Genomic DNA, 19,839 nt, shown 5'->3' with positions numbered 1-19,839 from the left:
GATGTAAGGAAGAATTTCCTAGCAATTACACGTATACAGAAAACGGATTACTTCCAAGAGGCAGTAGGCTCCCACCCACTGAAGGTCTTCGAGCTAAGGCACATTTTAGGGAGGATTCTTATCCAGATTTGGATCAGACTAGAGTAAAGGTTCTTAGCCTTTTTTGTACTAGGAGACCCTGTGAAGGTCTGGGGAAACATAGAGGCCCTCCCCCCACCCCACCCCCACACAGAATGAGTTGAAGTAATTGAAGGAAATGCAACATTTTGCATAGAGATTAGGGAAAATAAAGATATAATTTTTCCTCACTAAAGTTCACAGATATTCATAATTCTATTTACCTCTAGCAGGACAGACCAAGTTGTGGGCCCCCAGCCCCCTAGAAGTCTTTTCTGAGATTCTGACATGTGAGCTTAGGCTTGATATTGCCCTTTCCCAGGCTGGGTCTGTGCACCACATGTGACGGAAAAAGAAAAGGCATTTAAGATTGTAGGACTTTAAACATGGCGCAGGAAGGAACTCTAGAGAACGCCATGTCTGACCTTCTCATTCGACAGGAGAAGCAATGGAGGCCCAAGGGAGAAGTTAACCATGTGACTTCTCTCGCTTTTCCCTCTACCTTTGTCTCAGCCAGTGGCAGAGAAGGTACTCGTGGTATATTCAGTTAAAGGGGATGGAAAGTTGATGAATTCTCCTCCTTATTTTCCACTAATTTAATGTATGACCACGGTTAATTATAATCTCTTATTGCTTCCATGTGTAAAATGGGAAAATCATGTTATATCCTCACTCACAAGGATCCTACCAATGTGCACTTAAGGAAGGGGCTTTGAAATTTGTGGTTGAAAGCACCACAATGATACCTGTTTCATTTAAGCATTCCCACAGAACATCGTCTGCTGGAAAAAATGCATATATATGTTTTCATTCCACAGCTGCAGCAGTTTTAAGTAAGATCAGTGTAGATTCTGGCCAAGGGGCCCTAACTTCTTCAACATTGGAGTTTGGCCATGGTCCTTCTGCATACCTCTGTTAAGGGAGAAGGAAAAGGGAAAGAAAAGAGAAAAAGAAGAGAAGATGAGAAGGGAGGATGAGAGAAAAACTGAGGGAGGGTGAAATAGAGAGGAAAGAAATGAGGATGGTCTCTTTGGTTAAAAGCTGGAAAGTTCACCTTCAAGGTCTCTTCTTCAAACCTCCCTATCTCATAGATGAGGACCCCATGGCCAGGACAGGTTAAGTGATTTGTACAAGCTCACATGTGGAATGAGTGGAGACATGAAAGAAGTGTGTATACATACACTCTGTGCCCAAGCAGAGAAAAAAATAGAGGCTGAGGTCGGCCCAGACCATCTGTACCCTGCTTCGGCTGCCTAACCCTGGACAAGAATATAAGTTTCCAGATGCCCTTCCAGACAAAGAAGAGTTTATCCTGCCATTTGAAGGGCTCTTAAACTAGCTTCCATGACTTTATTTTGGAAAAAAAAATTTGATAATTGTCATTATTCGGTCGTTTCAGTCACATTCTTTGTGACCCCATTTGGGGTTTTCTTGGCAAAGATACTGGAATGGTTTGTCATTTCCTTTTCCAGCTCATGTTACAGATGAGGCAACTGAGGCAAACAGGGTTAAGTGCCTTGCCTGCCAGGGTCATAGAGTTAGTAAATGTCTAATGTTGGATTTGAACTCAGGAAGATCCTGACTCCAGGCCCAGCACCCTATCTACTGTTTCATCAATATAATTCATTTCCTTTGTACTCATATTTTATGCATTTAGAAATGTGATTCTGAGAGAGGGTCCACAGACTTCATCAGACTGCCAAAAGGTCCAGGACACAAAAAAGCTTAAGAACCTCTGATTTAATTGCTACAAGGCCAGAGCTGAAATACCACTTGCTACCTGGGTGACTTTAGACAAGCCACTCTTGGCCGGGAGTTTCCTTATCTATAAAATGAGGGGGTTGGACTAGAAGGCTTTTGAGGTCTCTTCCAGCCCTAGATCCAAGATCCTATGACTTGACTATGACTATGAACCAAAGCACCCAAACCCCAGGGCTCAACATGGTTGTGCATGTGTCTGTGTCTGTGCATTCCACAGAGCGCCTCTGGTACTGGCCTGGCTTTTATCGTCTTCACAGAGGCCATCATTCACATGCCTGGCTCTCCCGCATGGGCCGTGCTCTTCTTCGGGATGCTGTTTTCCTTGGGTCTTTCTTCCATGTTTGGGAATATGGAAGGAGTACTGACACCTGTCTTCGATATGCAAATTCTGCCCAAGTCAGTCCCCAAGGAATTAATAACAGGTAAGTGAAGTATTAGGTCATTCTTAAAATACTCTTAATTACTCACCTGTTATTCTCCCTCCTCACTCTCTCCCCCACCCCACCCCCTCCCTCCGTTTACCAATCAGCCTGAGCTACCCTCTCCATCCCCTTCCCCCTTTTCTGGGTTCCTCCTATGATTGACAGACTTAGTAACATTATAACCCTCTCAGGAGAGATAAGGGTTAGAGGATCTCTGAGTGGTTTTCACCAATATAAAAAGGTGGTCCAACCTGCCTCTGTGTGCCCTTCCAACTTTTGGGTTCTCATGCTATCTCCAGCAGAACTTTGAGGTAAACAAAAAAGAATGAGAATAGTCCTCCTCCCCCCCTTCTGTGACCTAACTCCTACCCCTAATCAAGGTCGTGTCCTCCCATCTACTCAGTATTTGGGCTCTGGAGAAGTAGAGCAGAATAGGGAAGAAGAAAAGAAAAGAGAAGAAAAGGGAAGGGAAGAGGGGAAGGGAAAGAAAGAGGGGAAGGGAAGGGCAAATGAGAAGATCTAAGGATGGGCAAGTCACTTCCTAAAGATTAGAGTTATCCCAGAGTAGAATGGGCACCCTTTATTCTTTCTGGAGGTAGTTGACTCCCAATCTTTGGGGGTCTTTAAACGGTCTTCAAACATGGGATGATGAATTGTCTTGTGTATTGTCGAGATGGTTCTTTGTATGGGTATGGGCTGAAGCCCCTTACTACTCTGAAATCTGAGATAATATAGTGTTTTTTACATGCTTGCAAGTAGCAAAAAAAGTATTGTTTGTTTTTGCTGCCCCTGGATACCATCTCCCCTCCCCTGTCTTCTTCCCTTCCCTTCCACCCACCAACATAATTTTTTCCTCCTTTTTAGCTGTGATATGCCTAATTTCCTGCCTCTCCGCTCTTTGTTTCACACTACGATCTGGCAATTACTGGCTTGAAATCTTCGACAATTATGCAGCTTCCTTGAACCTGTTGATCTTTGCCTTCTTTGAAGTTATTGGTGTCATTTATGTTTATGGAATGAAAAGGTAATGTTAACCTGACTTGGAGTTCTTTCTTCTTCTGGGGACCAGGGAACCAAAGAATTTCCTTCTCAATAATGCTTGAAGGGGATCTGAGATTAAGCCTACCAAACACCTGCCCTCCTCCCTTTGGTAAAGTGAAGGAGAGCCCAGGAGCAATCCAGTAGAAATCTGGTTGCCTGTAGGGGTAAGGAACTCAGCCAGTTACTGAGTAAGGAACTCAGCCAGAACCCTCTAAAGGCTTCATTGAGACCCTAAGGTATACCCATAAAACAAAAAGACCTAGAGGAAGGCCTCTAGCATATTAGGGGGGTTTTCTGTTGATCTGTGAGAGAATATATATAACAATCATAGAAGATGAGAAGGCATGTATGGATTTTGTCCCATAGTAAGAGAGGGAATAGTGGGAGTGTAACCATCTCTAAGGTCACAGACCCATTGAGATATTGAAATTTATAAGTAAAATATGTTTTTAATGACAAAAATGTTTATAAAAAGCATGAGAGGCAGAATGGCATAGTAAATAAAGAACTAGCTTTCTAGGCAAGAAGAGCTGAATTCAAATCCCCTCTCTGACATATCCTGGATATGTGACCCTGGACAAAGCACTTAACTCCTTAGTGCCCTAGGCAACTCTCTAAAATTACAAATTAAAGAGAAGATGCCTTCCTGCATGAGTAGAGGGAGTTTCTTCATTCGGGAGTTCTTTATACCAGTAAAACCTGGTCCCTGTTCCTGCCCAGAAACATTGTTAGTCCTAGGCCATCCAGAGTATCATTCTACAACATGAGGGAGTATAAGACTCTGCTTTTAGAACCACATATCTAAGGAATCATATTTTGGTCCCTTGTGTATGGCTGATTTCAATAAGGACAGAAAAGGTACATCTGAAGCATGTCCTGAAACCAGCTGGACAGACCATCTACTAAACAGTGTTTCAAGAAAGAGTAAATATTATCTGAAATGTCATTTCAGTCATCCTGCTCCATTAGTTTGTGATTTCAGTAAGCAGCAGTGGAGAAAATGAAGCCGCAGTAGGTTTCCCTTACAAAACATAAATCAGAGTAGGGAGATTAAGACCACAGTTTGTGTTCAGTAAGACCACATCTTGTTTGTTTTGCTTTTAATTGTTTAACTGTTTGGGGAATGGTCTTAGGAAAACTTGAAGGATGAAGCACAGATATAAACAGACCTATTTATGTCTTCTTATTCCAATAATTGAAAAGTAAGTGAATTCAATGGTTGAGGATTCCCTTTGCTACTCAGCTCACATGCCCTCCACATCTTAGCAGAAGGCTTCATGATTCTGTGAAGCCAAAAAACTCACCACCTGATAATCCAACATTTGGCACTGAGCATTTATGACCTTAATGGGGCTGGTCCTCAGATAACACATATCTTGTCACTGGATCTGTATTTGAAGTCATTCCATCTTGAAAGGGCTTGCCAAAGTTTTCAGTTTCCTCCCTGGAAAAAGCTTTTCAGTACTTAATTTGATAACTTCATAGCCTATTTCTTACAAAAAGTCAAATAAAAGATGGTTTCATCTATGACATATAATAGTCACCACCCTAGTAATGGTATAAAAAGAGAGAGGGAAAAGGCAATTGTCACTCAGAACTGCCAAAGCTGGAACCTGGAGCATTTTCTCAATAAATACACAGGGGTAGTCTGGTGGGGTTTATTAAAATCTGGGGTGTTGTTTCTTTGCCAGTAAAGAGGAAGTGAAAGATGCCCATGACATTCAGAAAAAATAATCCTGCTTAGAGAGCCTACTTGAAGAGATTTCAGAGTCAGGGCTAGGGTAGGAGAGAATGTGAACTGTTCGATTCATATGGCAGGTTCTGTGATGACGTAGAATGGATGACGGGAAGGCGGCCCAACATCTACTGGCAGGTGGCATGGAAAATCATCAGCCCTCTGCTGCTGCTGATCATCTTTGTAGCCTACATTATCCTACTGATACAAAAGCAGCCGACGTATGGATCCTGGGACCCACAATATGTAAGTCTCTTTGTTTAAGAAATTCAGGGAGTCCCACCCATTCGTCCCTCTGGGCTCCACAAAGAATCAGATTTATCAAGTCTCTAAAATCAGTTTAAACTTTAGAGCTGTGGATGTCTTTGGACCAAAAATCTACCTCCATAACAGCAAAGACCCAGAGAATCTATAAATTGGATGACCACTAACTAAATAATCAATTCAAATCAGATCCACCAACAGTATTAAGGCCCCTGATCTCATAAGCTGCTCCTTCTTCCCCAAATCTTAATTCTCTGAAATCTGAGTATAGTATATATTTGGGCTCTATGTTAGAGGACAGTGAAAATTGCAAAGGCAAAAATGGCAGTGATGATAAAAATGAAGTGTCTTTATTTGAATAGAAAGAAATCTAAAAACACTGTCATAGTAAGCAGATATTATGACATGCTAATGTTATATAAATATTTATCAGTGTTTAGTTATCCTTTCATATGTAGTACAAGAGGGTGCTAGACTTACATTTGGAGAACTGGGTGCAAGTCCTGAATCTCACTAATTGTGTGGCCATAGGAAAGAAATTTAATCTCTCTGGACCTCGGTTTCCTCATCTGTAAAATGAGAAGAATGTACTCTAGACCAAAAGTGTCAAACTCACAAGTGGCATGTGCTTGCAAAGTTCCTGAGTGTGGCAGAACCAGATTAAAATGTAACTGGGAAATATTTAGCAAAATAAATTAAAACGCAAGATAGATGATGTCCATTTGTGGTTTTCTAAGTTAGCATGTGGTCTGTAGAGACCCATCTCTATTTGAGCTTGACACCATTGGTCTAGACCATGCTGCCATCCCAAAAAATACATCATAACCGCTACATGGTTTTCAGAGTTCTTTTATCTATGGACGTGCCTCACCTAACATTGCTAATTGGTTCCATAAAAACACAAGGTTAAATGAGATAATTACAGAGATATACGTAGTCACCAGAATAACATTATATAAATAATAGTTATAGGACAGTTTTGAGACTTTATCCTGAGGTTCAGTGATAATTTATCAATGATGTAATTATAGAACAACTTTAGCTGGGAAAACCTAAGTAAGATTCTGAGGACATCATCTCATTTAAACTATGCTAATTCAAGAGCCAATTTTCTTCTCAAGAACCCAGTGCCGTCTTGATCATAAAGTCTTCGTCCAGCTGGCCCCTCAGATGAAGCTGCTGGTGTTGCAGAGAGAGCATCCTCAGGAGCCCGAGGTCTTACTCCGGCATTTCCCTTTAATACACAGAAGTATACACTTCTATTTTTCCTTTAATTTAGCTAGGACTCTGAGCTCATTGATCCCAGGAAGGAAGAAGGCTGAGGTTCCTTCCACAGCTAAGGTTCTAAGTCAGCAAACAACACAAAGCTCATTGCCATGGTTGGTGGGAGGAGCTCTTCCCATTTCAATTCTTCTTACTGTCAATGATCCTTATTCAAGGGAACTCAAAATAAGGGTGCCTGTGGGAGCAGCCCATGCCACCTCCCCATGCCACTTTGGGCACACCAGCAGCAAACTCTGTGGTTGTTTTATTCCTACAGGATGATTTCCCAATCAAGCAAGAGAAATTCTACCCTGTCTGGGTGCAAGTTGTCTGTGTGATGTTGTCACTGCTTCCTTGCATTTGGATACCTGGGATAGCACTTTTTCAGTTAATCAACAGGAGGCGAGGAAGGGAGAAGACTTCATGGCCAACACCTGATGGCAAAGACCCTATGACTCTGTAGAAGACTGAAGGGGTGATTCTATGTAAAAGAGGAAGGAAATAGGGGAATTAATATCACAAACTGTGAGTTTGGGTTAGCAGGGTTGTTTTGTCACTTGGACAAGAGGCACAGTATTCAGCACCAGTATAAAGAGTAGTTTATTCAGTTGTTACCCATGACAACATTCTCTCTCCTAGTTCCAGAATATTCTACTCCTCAGTTTTCCCTTAGTTACTGGCTCACAAGTATATCTCCCATTTGGATGTCGATAATACACAGCAGCACAGTGGATAGAGTGCTGGGCCTAGAGTCAGGAAAACTCATCTTCCTGAGCTCAAATCTGGCCTCAGACACTGACTAGATGTGTGACCCTGGGCAAGTCACTTAACCCTGTTTGCCTCAGTTTCCTTTTTTATAAAATGAGCTGGAGAAGGAAATGACAAATGACTCCAGTATCTTTGCCAATAAAATCCCAAAGGGGGTGGCAAAGAATCAGACATGACTGAACAACACAAACCAAAGGAAAGTGTCCTGGCCAACAAGAGAAATGAACTCAGCATATTCCCAATGAGCCTCAAGATGGACTATTTCAAGTGATGCCAGCTGCTCTACGGACAAGAATCTAGAACCTCATTTCCATATTAACTGCGCAATCACTTTCATGCTCTCCTCTCTACCTACCCAATCATTCACCCGTTGCCCATGCCTACCTTGTTTTCTATTAGCTTCACTACATCTGGTTCCATCTCCTTCCTCCTTGGAAGCCATCCACTCACCATTTGTTCTAAATTAAGCTCTATACCCCTTTTCAGGGTCTATTTCACAGGTCTGTAATTACACCACTGTAAAGCTACAACAACAACCACAAAAGAAAAAATAGAAAAGAAAATGTGTACCGAGGAGTTCGATGATGAAAATGTCCTCGTGCTAAACATAGAAATCAACATAATACTTAAAGATGACCAAATGGCAGACTAAGGATCAGCCATCTTGCTTCTCGTTTAAGCCACTTCTGATGATTAAATTTGATTTAAGCAATATGGTGATTTGTCTGTTCTTTAAAGGCAGAAGCCACTAGAACCTCTGAAATGATGGACAAGGTTATCGAACATATTTGTTAAGGTCACACCATTCATGAACATTGTCCATAGTCCATACACTAATCTATTTATCCCTAGAGCCTGTCTACTTGAAAGTTGTTCTGCTAGAGGCAGTCTCTGATCAGCAGACCTTGTAGGTGCCTGAAAGTACCAGAGAATCCACTGTACTTGGCCATCTTCAATTGTCCCCCCTCCCCCCACGGCATGGGGGTTAGCCTACCCCTACCCTCTTTAAATACAACCAGGTCCCTCTGAAAGCTACCCCAAGTTTGTGGTCCATTGAGGGTCAGCATCCACTCAGAACTGTTGTTTCAGGAGCCTCTACTAATGTGTTTCTTTTACTAGCCAATTAGATGGCATGTTAGTTTGAAGAAAAAGATGCTTACTTTGATAAAATAAAAAAGTAAGTGATAATAAACATTCCCCACATACATAGGTCTACACTCTTCCACAGCTGACCAAGCGGAAGAGGGGATAAAAGGAAGATACGTGGTCAAGGTAACTCCCACTCCTTGGTGGGGAGGCAGGGTTCCTAGCTGGAACACCTTTTCTGCCTCTGCTCCAGAACTGCTGCTCGCTTCTCTACTGAGCTGCCTATGTTTTCTGCTGAAGTCATTGGGCTGCGGGCCAGACTGTCTGCTCACTGGAGGTGCCACCAACTCAGCTGGCATCTTTACTGAGCTGCCCTCCGCTCCTCTCTGCTGGCATCTTTACTGAGCTGCCTTCTGCTCCTCTCTGCTGGCATCTTTACTGAGCTGCCCTCTGCTCCTCTCTGCTGGCATCTTTACTGAGCTGCCCTCTGCTCCTCTCTGCTGGCATCTTTACTGAGCTGCCCTCTGCTCCTCTCTGCTGGCATCTTTACTGAGCTGCCCTCTGCTTCTCTCTGCTGGCATCTTTACTGAGCTGCCCTCTGCTTCTCTCTGCTGGCATCTTTACTGAGCTGCCCTCTGCTTCTCTCGGCTGGCATTTTCAGTGAGTCGCTGGTGCTATGTGTCTTTTTCTAATCCACAATAGAGGAATTCTCAGATCTTTTAGCACAAAGACTCAGGGGCCATCTTGTTCTTTTGTCCCAGCTAACCAGCAGAAGTTCTCAGCCTTAGTAAAATCTGTCTTTTGAACTCAAACTCTTTTGCTGCTATTCAGATTGTCATAGTCTAAATCGGTGGTCCTCAAACTTTTTCAGAGTAGCAGGGCCCTTTTCAACAAAATTTTAGCAGATCTGTTGTAGTAAAATTCTCTAAAATTGTTTTTCTAATACACATTAACAAACAACACAAAGAAATACAAACTAAATACAAGCTTGGGGTATTTCAGGGTTCTTTGTATCACAGTTTGAAAAACACTAGTCTAAACTTTTATTTGAATTATGGTTAAAAAATTCCTTTTTAACTCCTATATTATTATACTCCTGGTTACCTAAATTCCTACAAATCTCGGGTGTGCCGGAGCCAGTTCATGCTGTCTGGTGAGCCAATTGTTAAATTTTTAGCATGAACATTTACACATTGGAAATCGGCAAACACTACAAATCAGGGCTTTATTTATTGTTTTTATGACTGTCTACTCTGGACTTAAGAAAGTAATGGGGAAAATGTCAGTATTGCAAATCAAAATTTAAAGCTTATCTTGCCTTTTTTTTTTTAAGAGCCAGTTGTTAAATATTTACCAGTACTTTCCTGCTACGAATCATCCTGGGAGGTCTACTTTGCAAAACAGCTGAGGTACTAGGTATAGGTATGGTAATAAGATATTCCTTTCAGTCCCTATCACATCCAAGGGCTAGACTGGATGCATGCAAATCCCCTCAAGGGAAAGACTGAAGATATTGGGGAAAGCTGGCAATCTTTTCCTTACCTCTCCCACCCCAAAAGAAGTTGCTGACCTTTGTCCTACTTCCACCCAGCAATCAAATAGTGGTGCTCCCAACATTGATTTGTTTACTTCTTAAATGTTTATTGAGATGACACACGTGGCTTCTGATGACTCATCTGGTCCCTACTGTTTCTTCTGGATGGTCATAAAAGGCTCTAGCTGGTCAGGGCCTCTGTAACCACTCAGCTCCTCTTCGGATGAGTCTGATAAGCCTTTGTAAACATTTCTTTGCTAAATAAGGGGCGCCAGATGCTGCTGAACCAACAAGACTGTACCATGTAGATCCATTTAAAAAATTCATCATAAATGGAGGAGATAATTACTAAAAGCTCTATCCTATAGATTCACAAATGAATACCAATCCAAATAAAATGTACGAAAATATATTTATTTATGTACATGTCTTATTAGCCCTATTAGATAATGAACAAGGGCAACTAGGTGGCGTAGTAGATAGAGTGCCAGCCTGGAGTCAGGAAACTCATCTTCCTGAGTTTAAACCCAACCTTAGACATTTACTAACTCTATGACCCTGGGCAAGTCACTTAACACTGTTTGCCTCAGTTTCCTCATCTGTAAAATGAGCTAGAAAAGGAAATGGCAAACCGCTCTAGCATCTTTGCAAAGGAAACCTCAACAGGGTCACAAAGAGTTGGACACAACTGAAACAACCAAACAACAAAATAATAAACTCATCGAGGGTAGGGATCATGTCTTTATTCATCTCTATCTTTTCCAGTGCCCTGTACATAGTATCTACTTAACGAATATTGTTTGAATAAAGAGGTGAATGAATGAAACCCTATGATCACAAAGTGATCAGAATTTGCTAGCTTCTACATACAAAGATAATGCTCCTGATGACCAATCATCCACAGCACATGTGCTTTTGGTTGCTTTCCTAACGTTGAGAAATGATCAACGTGATGAAAAGCCCCTTGAGATACCTAACGCTGAGGTGAAGTTACGCCAAGAAATGGAGCCAAGATAACCTACCCACCTGGAAACTAAATGTAGAAACGACTACCCTAGAACAGTACTCTCACCGGACTGCCCAAGGGTTAGGGTTATATCCTCAAACCCTCATTTGCCAAGTACTTAGCACCCAGCCTGTCTAATGGGTCCATGACACAAAGATGAAGCAAAGATCTAGGGAGAAAAAGGGGAGACAACACAGAAGACGTTTACACAAACCAGGAGTGACTGAGGCACCCTCAGATAGATGCGGCTGCTGCCGGGCTTTTACAAAGGAGGCAGGTGTGGTGGGTGACCCAATAAGCTTTCAGACAAATTTCTAATTAAAACCATTTATCTCCTGGCTGTTTGCTCAATAAATACAGTGTAATAGTAAGAATGTTGGATTCAAAGTCAAAGGACCTGGGTTTGAAACCCAGCTCTGCAACTCATTACTTTTTGACCTTGGACAAGTAATAACTTTTCTGGGCTTCTTGGTTTCCTCATCTGTAAAACAAAAGGGTTGGACTAGAACACCTCTAAGCATCCCCTTCTTGCTCTAAATCGGTGCTGCACGACCTGTGCTTTTCTATTATCAGACTAGTGGGGTGAGGCAGGAAGAGGGAAACGGCTGAGCTAAGCACATTCCATTCTTACAATAAACAGCTCTGTGAATTGCTTTATTTATTCAAGTTCAATCTGGAGATGTACAACTTGGTCATCTTGGCAGGCTCCTGGGACAGTCCCTTTAAAAGAGCCCAGGGCCAATCTGCAAACCCAACCTTACAGGTAATACCAGGAGCTAGAGAAAAGTCTGCAACCTTTCCCTGAAACAGGGAAACATCGGATTGCTTGCAAATCCAAATTCATGTTCTATGACTGTCTCCCTAGTTTCAGTGACACCAAGGGGGCAAAAAAAGAAAAACAAAAAAAAACCCAAACCCAAACTCTCTAACAAGGCTTTATCCAGATTCAAAAATTGTCTCTGACATTTGTTAAACCTGGAGAGAAGACTTAAGAGACAGAGACTCTGCAACAGAAATAGGAAAAAAAAAACACTCCCCATATAATGAGTAATTGGCCTGCTATAGGTATGGGGTGAGAGCCAAGCAGGTAGAGGGAGTGGGTACAGAGATAATACCTTATCTTCAAGTTTCTGGAAAAGGTATCTGGGGAAAGAAGGATTAGATTTGCTTGGCTTAGCTGTAAGGGACAGAACTAAGAACAAATGAGAGGGTGGGGACATGGAAAAGGGGAACAGCTATCTAGAGAAGTAATGAGTTCCTCTCACTAGACATTTTCAAGCGAGAGGCTGAATAACCATCTATTGGGGGTATTGTAAAGACAGAACATTTATTTAAGTGCTTACTGTATGTGGAATACTCTGCTAAGTTCTGGGGGGTACAAATATAATTAAGCGAGTCAAGTTCGGGTCCTCAAGAAACCTACATTCTAATGAAAGAAGACAACATAGAAAATGGAGCTCTTTGTTCTCCCCAAGATAACACCTATTAGAGCTTTGGTAAAGACCTTGGTCGCCTCCCAAACCAGCCACAAATGAATATGCCCCACAGAAGCTCAAAACCCTCCCTAAGTCACCCAGTCAGACCTGTGGTCATGGTCAATGCACCCTTTCATCAGCAGAGGGGAGTTTGATTGTCAGCTAGCTACCAATTCCCTAGACATCTTCTCTTTGTCCACTAGCAGGAATCGGCAAACGCTCCTTTCCCCCGATGCTTGGTCCTGCTCAACCCACTTAAGAACCTGATTAAAGAAAAACAAAACTTCAGACTTTACTGGGTGAGGGTACTCCATCTCCTTGAGTCTCAGTAGATTGCGCCCAATTCCATGTGGAACCCCAAATGACCTGACCTATTTCCACCACCCTCCCTGACTGTCCTTCATATTGCATGTCTCCTTGGTAAAATTTTGGCTTACTTTACTGTCTTGTGTGTTCCATGTTTCCTTATATTGGATCTTGGTATTTTGAACCTTCAGAAGTCTTGGAGCCCCTTTCAGAAAGTCATGGTTGATTTTGGGGAGAGGGGTTTTTGTTGGTGTAGGTAACTTGGCTGGGCTCTAGGGAGTTGAACTATAATTAAATGCATTAAAGTTGTTTTTTTTTAAAGTATACTAATCTGTTTGTTCAAATGCCTACATGCCAGTGTCTCCAGAAGATCTAATCAAGAGGGAGTTTTACTCTTCCTTTCACAGAGAAACTCAAACAGAGAATCTGGTACCAGGTATCCTTCTATAGCTTTATGATGGGCATCGATGGACTTTGGGTCATAATAAATGCATTATACTCAGTAATTTGGAATGCTTTCCTCTACAACAGATATATATATGTATATGCACATATATATGTATATATATATACACACATATATAAGTATATATATATATATGTATATAAAAGATAACACTCCTCATATAATGAGTAATTGGTCTGCAGTAGGTAGGAAGTCACCTTTCTGTCACTTGAGGACATGCCTGTGTCAGTAGATGAAAACACTTTACAAAGCATGACAGAATGGTGAACAAAGCAAATGCACAGATGGGCTCAAAAGGAGAATACATCCTTAGCACTGAGAACATCACACACTCTAGCACAGAGACTCCGTTGTTGTTCTGTCGTTTTTGAATCAGGCCCGATACTTCATGACCCCGTTGGGGATTTTCTTAGCAAAGATATTGGGGTGGTTTGCTGTTTCCTTCTCCAGCTCATTTTACAGAAGAGGAAACTGAGGCAAACAGGGTTAAGTGACTTGTCCAGGGTCACACAGCTAGTAAGTATCTGAGACCAGATTTGAACTCAGGAAGATGAGTCTTCCTGACTCCAAGCCCAGCATTCTATGCACTTCACCAAAAATGCTCAGTTTTTCCCAGCAGAAATACCCTTGTAGGCTTCAAATTATTGAAAGGGAAAAGGAAATAAGAACAGAGAGGAGACAATTGCTAATTATCTACCTTTCATTATCTTTCCCTGAAAAAACTTCATTTGTCTTCCTAACTTCAAGGATGACATCATCCTCACCTCCCTACCTCTCCCTCTTCTCCAGTCACCTGCCGAGGCCTTTACCTTCACACCCCCCTCACATCTGCCCCATCTTGTCCAAACCACACAGCCATCACCCTAGTTCAAGCCATCATCAGCTCTCAGATGTGATGTAATTGGTCTCCATGCCTCTGATCTCTTTCCATCTTCAGTCCTTCTTCCACAAATGCCAGGCATACTCTTAAAGCACAGGTCTGAGCATAATGTCCCCCTGCTCCATAAATCCCAGCAGCTCCCAATACTTCCAGCATCAAATATTAACTCCTCTCTGGTACTTAAAGGCCCAACCTACCTTCTCGGCCTGATTGCACATTATTCTTTTATTTTATGCACTCTATGGTCTAGTCAAACTGCCTTACTACTCTATATACATTTCATTACCCACTGGCTTGCTATTATATAGGCTATCCCCCACGACTGACTGCATACCCTTCTTAGCTCAGCCTCATAAGACCCCTAGTATCTCTCAAAGCCCAGGTCAAATGCCACCTCTTCCTGAGGCCTTTCTTCTTCCCCATCAATCCTTCCCCTATTACCTTGTCCTTATCTGGTATGGATATAGGGAATGCCCAGATCCTCTTTTGATAAATTCTTTTTATTAATCAAGCCTGCTTGGAACCTTAAAGGTTCTCTTGGCACTAAGGCTGGTTCTTTCCCTACAAAACATAAGCTCCCTGAGGTCAGGGACAATCTTATTTGTCCATGTATCCCTAGCACCCAGCACAAAGCCTGGCCCACAGAAGGCACTTAATAATAACACCTATTGATCAACCGAGGAGAGTAATTTTTCACTTGGTGGAATGTATTCCAGCTTTTTTCCTTACATTGGCTCTTCTTTTGTTATTTTAAGCAAAGATTATTTATTAAGAGCAATGAGGAGGAATGCAGGGAAAAGAGTGCTAGGCCCTAGAGTATGGAAACCTCATCTTTCTAAGTTCTGGCTTCAAGATACTTGCTAGATGTGTGACCCTGGACAAGTCACTTAACTGTTTGCTTCAATTTCCTCATCTGTAAAATGAGCTGGAGAAGGAAATGGCAAACCACTTCAGTATCTTTGCCAAGAAAACCCCAAATGGGGTTATTAATAATTGGATATGACTGAAAAATGAGTAAACAATTTTTTCTTTTTAGATATTATTTTTCCCCAATTACATGTACAGATAATTTTTAACATTCATTTAAAAAAAATTTGAGTTCCAAATTATCTTTCTCCCTCCCTGAGATGGTAAGCAATTTGATATTGGTTATACATGGACAATGATTTTAAATGAGAACTCCTTCTACAGCCAGCATGGTCCCTGTCCTCAGAATTTACCATCTACTTTAGCAGAGAGAACTATCACTCACTGAACAAAGAGAGGACAAGTAGGTGCTAATCTGGGCAGCAAAACCCCTAAGTGCCAGAAGACGTGAGAGAAGGGAGAAATACAGGGAGGGGCACATTCTGCAAAAGGTGGGAAGTACAGCACGAGGGAAACGCATGATGCTCAGGCATTCCAACAGATTCGAGATCTTTGGATCTGGGTATTCTCTCTGAGGACAGAAATCTCATTCTACACAGGGTCCTATTAACTCAGCATCAGAGTCCAGTCACCTCGTGCAGGTCATGTTTTCTTGAAATGGTGAGAAGCATGGAGGCGATCCAGTCTCTCACTGTGATTGGTTCATCTTGTTCACTCACACAATTCCTTATGCCATTTTTGATGCAGATTTCTCCTGCACATTTATTTGGTTTTGCTGTGTTGTGCCCGTGCATATCCAGAATGTGCTGCTCCAGTGTCTTCTGGGAGATCCTTAGCTCTGGGTGTTTGGAGAACGTAGTGGTCTAGTACTCATAAACATACCCCACTGGAGGAGATTTGTATTAAAAAACAAATGGACCTTTGTTTGAAAGAAGAGTTTGGACCATTAAAAGAACTTAGCAGTTTCTCAAAGGTTAGGGGTGATGAACAATGAATGGGAGCAGTGGCCATGTTGGTAGAGACGAAGGAGACAGACATGAAAGATGCAGTGTGTGGATGTAGAAATGACGTTTGGCAAATCATTGTTAAGTGAAATATGTGAGTTCGAACGTGAATTCAGACACTACCGATGGGATCTTGGGCAAGTCACTTAGCCTGTTTGCCTCAGTTTCCTAAACTATAAAATGAGGATAATAATAGCACCTACCTCCCAGGGTGGTTGTGAGGATCAAATGAGATACCTGTAAAGCACTTAGTGTAATTCCTAGCACACAGTAGGTGCCATAGAAATGTTAGCTATCGTTGTTATACTGTATGGGAGGACATTAAGGTTGTCACCCTGGGTAGCCAGAAGGATCACAGTATTCCTGACAGAAATGGGACCAAAAAATGTTGTGAGCTTTGTCATGCATGTCTTGGTGATACTTCTCAGCTGATGCTTACTAGGTACAAAAGAAGAAGGGCAGGCAGGCCCAGACCCTTTATTTCCTGGTCATTGTCCCAGAGAGACGAGCCAGCCCTGTGAAGGGTACCTGTCACAGTCATGGTGATCTGGGGGTGGGACGGGGGCAGAGGGTGAAGAGACTGGAGAGCGGAGGAATTTCCCAATGGTACCTTTGTGGCTGCTGATGTAGGGGCCTGATCCCAGTTTAGTTATTACTGTCCTGAAAGGCTGATGCCTAGTGAAGAAGGGGAAAGATTGGGAGCTTGAATGACAGCAAGATGGGTTGGGAAATGGATTGGCTATAGTGGATGAAGTATAGTTATGGTTGTTTCAGACATGAAGCCTACTATGGGCTACCTAAGACAGAGGGTGACGCCATCTTCCCAGTCCTTGCACTGACCACACATCCCCTGAAGTCACGCCATGGCTACCACTTTGGAGACCACTGTATAGAAGACTATGGATGTCTTTAAGGTATCTCCCAATACTAAATCTATGACTCTATGATTAATCAATCAACAAGTATTTATTAAGTACCTCCTGGGTGACAACTACTCTGCTGAGTACAGAGATACAAACACAAAAGACCAAACAATTCTTACTCCCAAGGAGCTTACATTCTAACAACTCCCTTCAATGGACACAGTTCCATCTCAATACTGAAAAAATAAATGGTCAGTTTCCTCACCTGTAAAATTAAGAGGTGGGGGAGTATACAGACAACCTCTAAGACGTCTTTAAATTGTAACATTTTATATGTAATTTGTTTTCAAGTCAATACAACAGCTGGGAATATTCCCAAATGGAATGAGACACCCCATCAGTAGCTAAGTAGAAGGCATGTTAGGGCTCTCAAAAGCACTATAGTATGTAAGAGATGCTAACTAGAAAATCAGTCCATGAGTCAGACCCTGCAGCAAGGAAACATGGGCCTTTTCTCACTGAGAAATAAAGACTGTTAACGAAAAAAAAGTTTGAGGCAGGGAAAAAAGGCACTCTAGTATAGTACCTGTTACTCATCTCAATTCAACCCAGAGAAACGAATGACTCAAGCAGCTAATCTAATATCATTTTGAAATCTTGAGAGAGTGATGGGTCTGTTGCTGTCTTTAGCATGTACATCGTAGCCTTTGGGATCTGCCGGAATAACTGCAGTTTGCCTGTGAATAAATAGTATTAGATTAGTCTTCAGAAATCAAATGATGTTTCTTATCTTTTCAGCCAATAAGGGATATTTTTTGCCTGAAGCAACAAACACTCAACTCTAAGGTTGTTGGGGGTGGAGAAGAATATCTTGTGAACTTTGGAATTTAGAATAAAGTATTTAGTTGAATTTTTTTTTCTGGATGATGGGAAAACTTTTATAATATATCTTACAATGTCCTCTTTCTCTCTATCGTACTTTGGACAGATGGCAACTGACTACATTAGAAAGTGTGACCCAAATGCATGGCATGAAACAAGATGCATCCTGATGAGATGTGAAAGGAATTATAAAAATGGAAATATAAAAATGAACCCTTTCCAGAATGCCCAGTTCGGTAAATCTCAAGTTGAGAGAAGTAGAAGAAAGAGGAATTGATCTGTGGAGAAAGAGGGAACTATTATTTTGGGTCAAGCAAGAAAAGAATACTCTAAAGGTCTAAGAAATCAAAGGATATAAGACTAAATGAGAAGAGACTTGTAAACTTGAGTGCTACCTAGACTGTGCCATACATATACTTCATAGGATCTGGACCTGCATAGAAATACTTTAGACCTATACCCATCCTTTCGCCCAGCAATATCACTACAGGATTTGGGGAAAGTCCTGTATCTAGCAAAGTACTTACAGCAGCATTTTTGTTGTTAGCAAAGTACTGGATGGGAAGTAGGTGCCCAGCAACTGAGGGATGACTGAAGAAAGTGTGAATGAAATGGAATACTATTGAGCCATAGGAAATAATAAGTATGAAGAATTCAGAGAAACTTGGGAAAATCTGAATTCTGATTTAGTGAAGCAGCCAGAACCAGAAAAGCACTTCATGTGATTATCACAATAACGTGAAGGAAAAACGAAACTCAACAATTTCATAATTCTAATTAATCTCATTAATCTAATTAACGTGACCACCAACCATGACTTCAGAGGACCTGCAGCGAATGAACCCCAACCTCTGCAAAGGAGCAGGGAAACATGTCTTCCCATAGCTCTTATTCAGGGCCAAGCTTGGTCTTTTGTGCCGCAACACAATTTCAGATGTTCTATGATTGTGGTCCCTTGCATTCACATTGCTGAAATCATCATGTAAAATGTTTTCCTGGCTCTAGTTACTTCAGTGTGCATCAGAGATTTGATGCAAAGATTTTTTGCCCGATTGCTTCCCTCGTTCTCCTAGATGCATTAAGTATACTTGTACTATAGCTTTTCAATCACTCATAATTAAAATTCTCTATTTTGTCTTTTGCAACTGCTTCTATGCTTTGTTTGGTTGAGAAATCATCCCTTTGGCTTTTGTTTAGCTGTTTTGTTTTTTTCAATCATGTCTGACTCTTCATGACCTCACTTGGGGTTTTCTTGGCAGAGAATACCGGAGAGGTTTGGTATTTTCTCTAGCTCATTTTACAGATGAGAAAACTGAGGTAAACAGGGTTAAGTAACTTATCCAGGATCACACAGCTAGTAAGTGTCTGGGGCCAGATTTGAACTTAGGAAGATGAGTCTTCCTGACTCCAGTCTTAGCACTCTATCCACTGAACTACCTAGCTGTCCCCATTCATCCCCTAACCATACCTATACAAGGCATATATATTACCTTCTCTTCTAATTTTTAATGGTATGATCTCTTATTATGAATTTGTGGAATATGGTGTAAGATGTTGGCATAAGCCCAATTTCCGCCAGACCATTTTCCAGTTTTCTCAGCAGTTCTTGTCTACAAGGAGTTCTTTCCTAGGTGTCTAAGTTTTCAGGTTCAGTAAACATTGGGTTACTGAGTTCAATTATTTCTGATTCTTCTTTATATTGTGTGTTTCACTGACCTACTTTTGCATTTTTTAATAAGTACAGTCTGAGATCTGGAAGTGCTATTTTCTTTTTCCTACTTTCCCCCCCACCATTTCCCTTAATATTCTAGATCTTTTGTTCTTCCAAATGAACTATTACTTTAGCTATTCTATTAAGTATCCCTTTGGCAGTTATACTAAATCTGTAAATTAACTTTAGTAGTACTACCATTTCCATTACATTGGCATAGAAGCACTGACTATCTCTCTGGCTATTCAAGTCGTTTTTTATTTCTTTGTGAAATATTTGTAATTGAGCCCATACAAGTACTGAATGTGCTTGACTGACTGGATTTGTTACAATTATACAGAAATGCTATGGATTTTTGTGGGTTTATTTTGTAGCCTGAAACTTTACT

At 41.5% G+C, this 19,839-nt stretch overlaps 2 protein-coding genes across 2 annotated transcripts in view; one reads left to right on the top strand and one right to left on the bottom strand.

Moving 5' to 3' along the window:
• Positions 1-7,066, top strand: part of SLC6A18 (solute carrier family 6 member 18) — a 52,325-nt gene extending 45,259 nt beyond the window's left edge. The window contains exons 9-12 of the mRNA XM_036741319.1: positions 2,096-2,300; positions 3,165-3,324; positions 5,160-5,322; positions 6,881-7,066. Coding sequence (XP_036597214.1) covers positions 2,096-2,300; positions 3,165-3,324; positions 5,160-5,322; positions 6,881-7,066 — 714 coding nt within the window. The remainder of the gene's footprint in view (positions 1-2,095; positions 2,301-3,164; positions 3,325-5,159; positions 5,323-6,880) is intronic.
• A 10,250-nt stretch (positions 7,067-17,316) lies between these two features.
• TERT (telomerase reverse transcriptase) overlaps positions 17,317-19,839 on the bottom strand; it is a 51,592-nt gene continuing 49,069 nt past the window's right edge. Inside the window, exon 16 of the mRNA XM_036769476.1 lies at positions 17,317-17,595. Within this exon, the coding sequence (XP_036625371.1) occupies positions 17,492-17,595 (104 nt within the window). The 3' untranslated portion in view covers positions 17,317-17,491. The remainder of the gene's footprint in view (positions 17,596-19,839) is intronic.

The sequence above is a fragment of the Trichosurus vulpecula genome, chromosome 1 (assembly GCF_011100635.1).
Source record: "Trichosurus vulpecula isolate mTriVul1 chromosome 1, mTriVul1.pri, whole genome shotgun sequence".
NCBI lineage: Eukaryota > Metazoa > Chordata > Mammalia > Diprotodontia > Phalangeridae > Trichosurus > Trichosurus vulpecula.
This window is presented reverse-complemented; position numbering and strand designations above follow the sequence as displayed.